This window comes from Mangifera indica, chromosome 2, assembly GCF_011075055.1.
Source record: "Mangifera indica cultivar Alphonso chromosome 2, CATAS_Mindica_2.1, whole genome shotgun sequence".
NCBI lineage: Eukaryota > Viridiplantae > Streptophyta > Magnoliopsida > Sapindales > Anacardiaceae > Mangifera > Mangifera indica.
Window position 1 is genome coordinate 3060732 of NC_058138.1, and position 12208 is coordinate 3072939.

General features: G+C 28.8%; 1 protein-coding gene across 1 annotated transcript; it reads right to left on the reverse strand.

Annotated features, from left to right (window-relative positions):
• Window positions 1-6593: 6593 nt before the first annotated feature.
• Window positions 6594-11204, reverse strand: LOC123204193 (probable disease resistance protein At4g27220). The gene is made up of 4 exons (XM_044620784.1): window positions 7710-11204; window positions 7364-7445; window positions 6994-7036; window positions 6594-6862 (listed from the first exon to the last, which is right to left on the reverse strand). The coding sequence occupies exons 1-2, from the start codon at window positions 11202-11204 to the stop codon at window positions 7374-7376; spliced, it is 3567 nt and encodes a 1188-aa protein (XP_044476719.1). The 3' UTR covers window positions 6594-6862; window positions 6994-7036; window positions 7364-7373.
• Window positions 11205-12208: the final 1004 nt, after the last annotated feature.

Sequence of the window (12208 nt, forward strand, 5' to 3'; positions counted from 1 at the left end):
TACCTAATTTGTTTCAATCCAATGAAAATGTTCATGAAAGTATAATCAATTCTAACCAAATTAAAGTGTATGATCTTTCTTAGACTTATCAACTCTTTCGTACGAAATATTAATTAAAATAATCATATTTTTTTATCTTTTATACATATATAGTTACAATTTTTTCTCATTATACAAATATAACCACCTTTTACTTTGATTTTATCTTTAAAAGGAGAAGATTATAAGATTTGAGGTTGATCGGATGGGTTGGCCAGTCGGCCATGGCTGGGTAGCTTGGCTGGTTGGCCAAGTGTGCATGATTTTTTTAAAAAATTCATAATAATCTACATGAATTAAATATAATTAAATTTTATTATATTATCTTGTAGGTTTTATGCTTTGGTTGGGTGAGTTTATGTCTTGACTAGGTGAGTCTTGACTGGATATTTTATGTTTTGGGTTATATATAAAAAATTAAAAAAAAGTAAGTATATATGTATACAAGAAAAAAAAAATTAGACTATTTTAATTAATATCCCATTTGTACCCTTGTAAACATTACTTTTCTAATTATTGTAACACTCAATTTCAGGTATGCCAGTAAACTTACTTTCAAAATTACCCCTAGAGTTGATTTTATAAGTTGTTGTTTAAATAAATTACGAAGAAATTATTTAAAACTATTAAATGAGCAAAATTTTTAAAGGGGGTTAAATAATTCTTTTAGAAGGATTTAAGAGACAAAGTGGGAATGTAAATTGAATGACACACTTGAAATTACATGATGATGCTACGGGTTTTTGGTAATTGTATAAGGATATAATAGTCATTTTTAGAGAAGGTTAAGGGTAAATTAGTCCAAAATGATTATAAAGAAAGTAAAAAATGTAGAAACAAAAAAAACTATTCATTTTCTTCTTTTTTAGCCAAGACTCCTCCATAAAATTCACTAAGGGGGCGTTTGGTTGACGTCTTTTAAGATTACCTTGGTAATATATTTTTTATTCCCTTGTTTGGTTTATCAGTAATAAAAGATTACAGTAATCTTCTATTACCAATGCTGACGTGACAGGTAATATAGGTGGTAATTTGATTACCACCTTCACCTTAGGTATTTAAAGATTACTGAGGTAATCTTTAGTTTATTATAATTATATTATTATTTATTAATTTTTTGAGATAAAAATAAATTTAGTTTTAATTAATATGACAAATAATATAAAAAATATTTTAAAAAATTATATTTAAGGGCATTTAAGTAAAGTAATTTATTAGTAATCTCTCATTACATTTAACTAAACACAATAATTATTTATACCCACCAAATTTTATCAAACATAGTAATCATTTATACTCAGTAATCTTCTAAGTGATCTATCTTCAAGATAATATTTCTATTTTGATAATAAAACATTACCCAAACCAAACGCCTCCTAAGGGTTTTTTCAAACAAAGATTCACTAAAAACCTTAGCTAAACTACCTAATTACAAACATGTGTACTTATGTTTGTACTCATTGTTAATACATATAATTATATTATTTTACTAAATGTTGAAGGAATTGATTTTATATTAAGGGAAACTTTAATTATGACAAATGTGTATAGTAACAGTTGATACATATAATGGGTACAAGTGTTGATACATCATTATATAATTATGTGTTATTCTATTTTTATTTTAAAATTACTAAATTTTATTAACATAATTAATAATTATTTGTTATGAAATAACAAAAGGGGAAAAATAAAAAGAAAAAAGGAATATAGAAATGAAGTAAGAAAAGAGAAAAGTTTAGAAAATATAAAGAAAATTAATGAGGGGATGTAATTTATCTTTGAATAATGATGATTCCATCATTTACCTTTGCTTTCAAAATTGTTCGGTTACAAGATCAATCTTTTCTTTAAAAAAAAAAACACAAGAAATATGAAAAACAAAAAATGCATGATAAAAGAAAGAGATTAAAATGAATAATATGATAAAGTAAGCTAAATAATTAAGAAATGATTTTTTTCTTTGCTTACGCTCTTAAGTGTAAGGCTTAACCTCTTATAATTAATATCATATACAAAAATTCCAATGGATTGATATAACATCCGGTCTACTTTGCTGATGGGTTTTGTCGATGTAAGTTTTGTATAGGGTTGTTATGATTGCATTCCACTAATTACAATCTTTGAGTGAATACAAACTTTATTTCTCTTAAAATTTAATGTAAAACACAAAATTTGACACGATAACACTTAGAAAATATATGTGTGATAAAATCTGTTAGATCCAATTTTTTAGAATATGGAGATTGCTACAGTAAGTTTAAAGACATGAATTCAAAAAAAAAAAAAATAATGACTAATACTCTTTAAATTAGCAATTTTACTTTATCTCCGAAAGCATAACTCCAAATGCATGGTATCATATTCAAGTTTGAGTAATATTCGATATACTAGTGGGTACAAACATGGTGATGTTTTATTATATAATTCAATAATATAATTATTTCTTTTATCTTTAATTCAAATCTAATACACTCTAAATTAGCTATGTTTACTAAAGTTAGACTCTTAGTTCTTTTGAGCAAACCTTTAAAACCTATCATATGTCATTGAAATATTAGTCCATGAAATCTCTATATTTCTTGAGAACAACACCTTACTCGAAAATTTATCAAAAAGAGGATCTATTGGAAAATGGACTATAAACTATTGTTAAGCGAAAGTTGGATCATTTTAGCATTACTATTGCTTTCAGATTCCCATTTAATAGCACTATTAACATTCAACTTAAGAGAGGACATAACATTAAGACACAATAGTTTTAAAGTCATATAATTCTAATGGATTCCCAGTTGTTCCCATGAAGAAAATTCAATCCACACTATAAATTATACAAAATATCTCAAAGTTCCAATCAACCAAACAATTGAATTACATGGAGAGAACTCAATATTATTAATATGACTACATGTTGAATACAATCACTTAGTTTTATTGGTTATTCGAGGTGTTGTTGCCTCAATACAAGGTTTACTTCTCAATTATCTAAAAAACCACACTCTACTCATTTCCTCAAAAAGCACTCTTAGCCATTAATTCTTTGTTTTTTTCCTCTTCTTCTACCACGTGGTCTCCTTTTGTAACCATTTTGCTTTTTGGCTCCTTTCCCTTTTCTCGTGTTCCCTTCCCTTTCCTAGTATATACTTTGAGTTGTCTAACAAATTCAAATCTAACAACTTGAGATTAGTTAATTGACAAAAGTTGCATGTTTTTACATAGCAATAAAACCATATGAACACATTTTTTAATACATACATGATGTATTATCATGTAATTAGATAGTTTAGAATCAAAAATAAAGTAACCTCAATCAAACAATGACACATTATTTGTATACATAATTGTGTACTAAAAAAATTGTATACATATAACATTACTTTTTATATAGTGAGGGTGGATTCTTTTTCAAATGCTCCCTTAAAACTCTAGCATGTTAAAAATCTGCGTACAACTAAAAAGTAGAATCCCCCAAAATGTTAAAACCAAGTAAGAGGTCCTCCTTCAAATGGTTCGACTAAATAACAACCAAAAGTAAGAACAATTAGACATATACGATATATAAAAAAAATAAAAAATTAAAAAAATTAAGGGCATTGATATCCAATAAGAAAAACTAGGTATATTAGTAGAAAACAGTGAAAAGAGATATGATGTAGTATTAACCATATATTCAAAAAACATTTAAACTTTGCATTATTCCCAAATTAAGTAGAAAGTACTTGATTAATTAATCATCGTTGATTTAATGATTAAACACTTAAAAAGGTTTTGTCATCGACTGTTTATGATTACCACATCATTGTTATTACTTATAATTATACTCTTCTATTACATGTTGAAAGAATTAATTTTATATAAAGGGAAACTTTAAGTATAACACATGAATATAAGTATAGCAAAACATATATATATATGTGTGTGTGTATTTAAATAATGTTTTGTGTACATATTTTTTGTACACAATTTGGGTATGCAGATAGAATGTCATTATATGATTGAGTGATACATTATATTTAATTCAAAATCATTTATTCATATGATAACATATCTTTTATATACATAAATTACCTATCAAAAGTTTGTGCGCATAGTTGTTTTATTTTAATTCATATATAAAAACAATATTATATGTACACATTTGGATATATAGATGATGTGTCATTATGTGATTGAGTAATATTTTATCTTTAATTCAAAATCATTCAATCACACAATGACATATCACCTGTGTACATAAATTATATATCAAAAATATGTATGAGTAGTTTTATTTTATTTATATATATATATTTATTTATTTATATGCGTTTGAAATCTTTTTTATGTTAAATTGTTGTACATACTCTAACAATTGATAATACATGGGCTTAAGTGTTGATATATTATTATGTGATTAGATGTTATGGTATTTCTAATTCAAAATCGCTCACTTTTATTCACATAATTAAAAATTATTTGTTATGAAATAACAAATGAGGAAAAATAAAAAGAAGGAATATATAAATAAAGTAAGAAAATAGAAAAGTTAAGAATATATAAAGCAAATTAAGGAAAGAAGCTATGTGACTTACCTTTGAATAATGATAATTCCATCCTTTGCCTTTGCCCTCTAAATTGCTTTGTTATAAGACTAATCTTTTCTTTAAAGAAAAAAAAAAAGAAGAAGCACAAACATAAGAAGTATGAAAGCAAAGAATGTATTGTAAAAGAGTTTAAAATAAATAACATGATATATAATTAAGAAATGATTTCACTCTAAAATTCCAATGGATTGATGCAACATTTGATTTATTATCAAGATATTATTCACTTTGAACACATAATTTGTCATAACATTTATAATGTGTCTCAACAATTTAGAAGCTTATAGACTATTTAATTATATACCTAATAATTCTCTCATAATTTATTGACGTAAGATTTATTTAGAAGTGTTACATTTAACCCATCACTAGAGTTGATATCCTTGCTAAGGTTTTCCTTGGACACATGAATTTTGATTTAGGGTTTAATTAACAATCCTAAATCAAAATTCATGTCAGTCACAATGCAGGGCAACACATGTAACAACAGTTTAACATAAACTATTGTTGAGTTAAAGTAAGAGGCACTTATCCTTCTTCAAATGGTTTGACTTAATAACAGGTAAGAGGTAAGAACATTTCAATGTACAAGACACATAAAACAAATAAAAAAATTAAAAAATCCAAAGCATTGATATCCAAATAAGAGAAAATAGGAACATTAATAAAGAATGGTGAATGTACTATCAATCAAATATTCAAAAAGGCATTTCAACTTTGCATTGTGCCCAACTTAATTAGAAAGCACTTAATTAATTAATTTTTACTTACTTAATGATTAATCATTTAAAATGGTTCTGCCATCGACTACCTATGATTACCATTTCATTGTTAATGCATATAATTATACTTTTATGTTAATAGCAATACAATGTGTACCCATTTATGTGTGTTATCACATGATTGATTGTTACTTTATGTTTAATTCAAAATCACTCAATTATATAACAATATATGTTAAGTATGTACCCAAAATATATATACATAGTTTTATTATTCTACTAAATGCTGAAAGAATTAATTTTATATTAAGGTAAACTTTAATGATAGCAAATGAATATAAGTATGATAAGATATGAGTAGTGCTATATGTACAATCAACGACGTGTTATCATATGATTGGATAATTGAAAATTAAAGATAAAACAACATTCAATCATATAGTAATACATTGTTATTTGTGTACAAAAGTTATGCACATAGTATTATTGAATATAAAATTTTGCACAAAATAGGGTACATCAACACTTTTGAGTGTTGACTAAAAAACGCTAAAATCTAATAAGTTCTTAACAAATAATAAAAAAATAATTAAGACAAAAAAAGTTTAGCATAGTTTATTTACAAAACCAAAAGCCTAGGTCTACAATAATGATATTATTTGAGTGCTCACAAGCAGTTCTAACAAAATGCCAGAAGTGTCTCCCTTAATTTTCTTTAAATTTTGCATTTGTTAAGGTTATGTGACTTGATTTGTGTTGTTACAATATTGATATAAGAGAGAATTGATTGCACTTGGATTACAACTGTGAAATCATGGGATATGATAAGGTTGGGTTTGAGTCAAGTTTGAACTCCTCTAAGCAAGTTTGAGCTCATCGAGATAGTTTCAAATGTGTTTAAACTTGGCTTGTTTAAGGGAAGTTGACTTGAGTTTGAATAAGTTTTTAGTTCAGTTTAATACTAAAATAGTGTCATTTTAATGCATATTATCAAATTAAAATTGTTCAAGTTTGAAATGCATAAGTCAAGTTTGAGATAACTCATATCAAAACTAAATTTAATTTATTTTTAAACTGAGTTCGAGTTTCAACTCGTTGATCTTGAATTGATCTTGTTTAGACTTGGTCCAAATCAAATCTAACCCTACTCATGCACTTGATTTATAATAAATAAATTTTGATTATATCATAAATAAAATCTCATAAGTATTAATTTTTTTGGCAAACCTCGACGGTACGAGGAAAATTTTATTGATTGAAAAAAAAAATTGACACCTAGACAGAGGGGGACATAATGAGCCTTACCTCTCCAATAAAACTAAATACAATACCCAAAAAAAACAAAAAAGAAAGGAAACAAGAAGAAGATTATGCATGAATTACATAGAATACATATAAAAACATGCACACACACCATTAATGTTGGTAATTAATATATGTACAATTGTACACATGTAAAAGATGTATTGACATCCTAATAAGTAGCCTATTCTTCTTCTTCTTCTTCTTCTTCTTTTTCTTCGTCGTCCCAAGAGCATTAACAAAGTTGGATTATCAATAAACATGTAAAAGATGAATATATAACAATAATATGTATGAAGAATTGCCAAGAATACTGAATAAAGAATATGATAAAACATGATGCATACCACTTTCAAGACTTAGCAACAGGTTCTCTTGCAGCCCCATTTTCTAGAAAATCAATAAGCTTATTAATGACGGAAATGTTTCATGTATTAATAATGGATACAAACATGAGTACAAATGTTGATATATTATTACGTGATTGAATAATTTTGAATTAAAAATAAATTAACACTAAATCATTTGATCCAATGGTTGCACTTACACATTTTTCAACTATAGACTAAAATCCCAAAATTTTGCATTTTGTAAACAAAACTATTTGATAGGACTAAGAGATTTAAAATCTGAAAAGAAACCTAAATAGTGTATAATTAAGAATTTAATTATAATTATAAATTAATAAAGAATATGATAAAACAACATGATTCATACCATTTCACTATCATACTTTAATTTGGTCTCCTTGCAGCAACGGCCTTTTGTATTTCGTTCTCCTTGCAGCAGCCTTTTGTGCCTACAAAAGCAATATGCTTATTAATAACGAAAATATTTCATGTCCTAAAAATAGGTATAAATATTTGTTAGTAAATGTAGAATAAATGGGAATGAATAAATAATGTAACAAGAAAAAAGTAATGCAAATCAAATTCTCCAAATTAATAGTGTTGGCACATTTTTATGTACAATTAATTGAAAATAATGTGCATGAATGAATGAAAATGGAGTAAGTTCTGAAAATTCATCAGAAAAAATACCTGTTTGATCATAAAGTACATACCTGTTCATTGAAAAACTCTTCCATTGTGGTATTGAGGTCGCCATTCCAACGTCCAGTACCTTCTTCGGGAAAATCTTTGCTAAAAAACACTTCTTTAAGGTTGGGTGTCACTTGCTCTCCAAAACCGAAGGTCTTCATTTTTCCACATTCATATATCTCCAATCTTTCCAATTTTGGGAATTCAATAGTATATGGCCCAAAGCTAAAACAAGTGAGGTTTCGTAGATATTCAAGTTGCAAGTGGACCAAACTAGGAAACACAATGCTCGCAGATGGCTTTTCTTTTTCTCCTTTCTCATTTGTGATTATTTCTTGTATTTTAGAGCAGTGCCTTACCTCAAGACTTCTGAGCTTCACCAAGAGTTTAGCAATTGAGGGAGTGAAGAGGATTTCTAAATTATTACAAGTATTTATATCTATAGAAGTCAGGTTTCCCAAGCATGGGGAGGTTATGTTGTGATCTAACTCTACATCCTCCGCTTCTTTCATCTCAAAAATCTCCTTTAAATTATAGCAGAAATTTATATCTATTTCTTCCAAACAAATAAGACTTTGGAGTAGAGTTGGTGAAAATAGTTTTATTATCTTGGAGCAAAAGATCAGTTCTACACTCTTCAAGTTGTGGAGGCTTATGGATTGATGGTCACCCCTCCATATATGTGACATCTCTTCCAAAGATTCCAAATACAGATACTCTAATGATGAAAGTAACTTGGTTTCGCCCTTTGCAATCTCAATCTTTTCACAATCAAATATATACATCAATGATCTACACCTTTTCACTCTAAGAGTTTGAAGATTTTGAAACCTCTGTAGCAAATAACTTGGTGCAATATTTAGCAACACGTCGCATCTATGCACTTTTAAAACTTTTAGTTTACAGAAAGACTGAGCAAGAGGCTGTCCATGACATAGTTCAACAAGGTTGGAATTATCCCTAATATGCAATTCCTCTAAATTGTGGAAAGTTGAGTTTGGTGTCCATTCCAATGTGTTGAAGAGATACCTTATCTTATCACAATCTTTGATCCGGAGATACTTTAATTCACTGAACACTTCTTCAATTAGGTCATTACTAAATCTCTCTAAATCAACAATATTCTCTAAAGTTAGACTTTCAGTTCTTTTGACCAAACTTCTAAACTCATCATATATCATTGAAATGTTAGTCCCTGTGATCTCCATATTTCTTGAGTACAACACTTTACTCAAATATTTTTGAAATCGAGATTCACCCCAAATAAGTGGACTATGACTTATTACTAAGGTAAAGTTGGACAGTCTTTTGAATGACAAGAAATTTGGTGACAAATCAAGCTTACTTGGAATAAAAATATGTAAGCTAGTCAATCGGGACAAGGCTTCTAATTCAACAAGTTTGGCATTGCTACCATTTTCAGATTCCCATTTAACAAAATGATTAACGTACAACTCCTCTAACTTTTGAAGAGAAGATATAACACCACAAGGTATAAGTTCTAAATCCATATTATTCAAATCTAACAACCTGAGGTTAGTTAACTGACTAAAGGATAAAGGGATCTCCTTAACAAGTTTAGAATCAAAAAGAGAAAGAATTTCAAGTTTGCTTAGCCTCCCAATTACTGATAGATCAACCAACTTGGAAGCACTAACATCTAATGTTCTAAGATTTGTGAGAAATGAAAGTGAATCAGACAATGTCTCAATGTATGTTCGTCCCAAGTTTAAAACTTTGAGATTTGGTATTTTCTCAAAGAAACTACTAGGGACAACAAAACTTTTATTTTCCTGTAACAATAAAGCCTCCAATTTTGGGTGTTCCAACCCATTCGGTAGCTCCCCAATATAATTTCCCACTAATGAGATACATGTGAAATCTTCAAATGTATCCCTATGTCCCCATGCACCACTTACCATGCACTTGTAGTTGCATCTAGGAGCTCTAGCTATTGCAAAATCACGAATAACATCATGCATTTTTACATACATTTTACTTTCTTCAATCAAGAGAAAAGAAGAGGTTATGGTACTTACAATAGCATGAACCTTGTTTCTGACATCCTCAATTGCCTCAAGAGTATCTCCAAACCACTTCAAACCTGTCCAATATCTAGCCAAATCTTCAACAGGAATTTTGTAATCCTCTGGAAATAAGCTACAAAACAAAAAAAGTGATTTTGTCTCGTTTTCTAGGTAATTGAAGCTAAATTCCAAAGATGAAAAGACTTCTCTCTCTAATTCTGGGATGCTTGAAGGGGTAGACATTTTTAGTTGTCTTATTGCATTCCTCCACTCATGCTTGTTCTTATCTTTTAAAGTTGCTGCTATTGTCACAATTGCAAGTGGCAATCCCCCACATTGAGTAGTTACCTCTCTTGCAGTTGGGTTGATATCAGAATTTTCAACAATTGTGCCCGCAATCTTGCTAAAAAGCTCCCAAGATTCTTGTTTAGATAAAATTTCAACCGTATATATCTTTTGGCAACCCATTCTATTACATACGTCTCCACTTCGAGAGGTGATTAAAATTTTACAACCTCTATGGTCAATCCCAAAGGGAATACCGATCTCACCCAATTTAATTATCTCCCAAACATCGTCTAATATTATGAGTACCCGCTTCTCTTTCTTGATTCTATACCACAATAAACTTGCTCTTTCTAATTCAGAATCTGTTGGAAGAGATTTTAAACCTAACATATCAGCAATCTCGCCTTGAATCTTCATAATGTTGGAGGTTCGGGAGACAATCGCCATCGCTACAGCATCATACACCTTGGCTTTTTTCACTTGGTGGCCGATTTCTTTAACTAGTGTGGTTTTACCGATGCCCGCCATCCCACATATTCCAATTTTGTTGACATTGTTAGCATCAATTAAGGCCTTCATAACTTCCTTCTTAAATGAATTTCTAGATTCGAATATGCTAGAATTAAATACCTCAGATGAAGTTATAATTCCAGATGGGGGAGCAGAACAAGACACATTTACAAGATTTCCCAATTCTTGAAGCTGATCAGAAATCGCCAGAGTATGCTTTTTTGCCTCCATACTGAATCGATAACGTTGGCCGAGATTAATCCACCACCCCTTGAGGGACCTCTTGTTGGCTTTGCCTTCATCTTCCAAAAACTTTTCAGCCTTTGCAGAAACATCATCAACTTCAGCTAACCACTTTTGAACAAAATCAGAGATGATCTCTCCATTTCTTTTAGCAGATTCGATTTTCTTTTGCACCATGTCTCTGCTATCCCTCAGCTTCTCAGCTTGCTTTTTCAATTTTTCAACGTTGTCATTGTAGTGAAACAAATAACCAAGTTGATCACCAGCAGCTGCAAACACGTTGTCAGCTACCTTCCCACCAACAGAAGTGACAATCTCCATGGCTTTTGTTTTTTTTGGGTACAAGGACAGGGTTGTGTTTGAAATGATGAGAAAAAAAAAAAGAACAGAAAAAGAAGGAATATATAAAGCAAAGAGAAGTGATGTTGAATATAATAACATTGATTCCATTCTTTGCCTTTGATCTCAAGACTGCTTGGTTCCATCTTTAAATCAACGCAAAAATATTTTGGATATAAAAAAAATATGCAGAAATATTCTTGTCTTCAGGAAGAGAAAATCAATATGCATGCTGTCAATCTGAATTTTCTTACATTAAGAATCAATATGTACAATGCTTTTTCAGCCATTCACTTAAAGATGCTAAGGAAAAATAAAAGTATAAACTTACAATTTAAACCAATAAATATACAATAATATTTTATGCACTAAGAATGGCCACAAACACAATTACAAACATGTGTACTCATGTTTATACTCATTATTAATACATATAATTATATATATATGTGTGTGTGTGTGTGTGTCTTCCAAATCCTTTTTATGTTAAACTCCTATACGTGTAGTAGCAATTGATACATAATTATTTGATTAGGTGTTATTCTATTTATAATTTAAAATCACTCATTCTTATTTACATAATTAATAATTAATTGTTACAAAATAATAAAAGGAGAAAAATAGAAAGAAGAAGGAATATAGAAATGAAGTAAGAAAAGAGAAAAGTTCAGAATATATAAAACAAATTCTTGAAGGAAGGTATGTAATTTATCTTTGAATAATGATGATTCTATCATTTGCCTTTGCTTTAAAATTGTTTGGTTACAAGATCAATCTTTTCTTTACAAAAAAAAAAAAAAGCACAAGAAATTTGAAAAGTAAAAAATGCATGACAAAAGAAAGAGATTAAAATGAATGACATGATAAAAGGTAAATAATTTAGAAATGATTTCATTCTTTGCTTATGATCTCAAGTATAAGGCTCAAGCTCTTATAATTAATATCATATACCAAAATTCCAATAGATTGACGTAACATCTGGTCTACTATGCTTGTGGGTTTTGTTGAAGTAGGTTTTGTATAGAGGTGTTACAATGACATTCCACTAATTACGATCTTTGAGTGAATACAAACTTTATTTCTCTTGAAATTTAATGTAAAATACAAAATTTGAC

What these genes read in the sequence shown, in the direction of transcription:
- LOC123204193 (XM_044620784.1), bottom strand. Translation starts at nt 11,204, where the DNA reads ATGGAATCAATGTTATTATATTCAACATCACTTCTCTTTGCTTTATAT. An exon ending in AAGAGTTTTTCAATGAACAG is followed by an intron (nt 7,446 to 7,709) that starts GTATGTACTTTA and finishes TTGCTTTTGTAG; the next exon opens with GCACAAAAGGCTGCTGCAAG.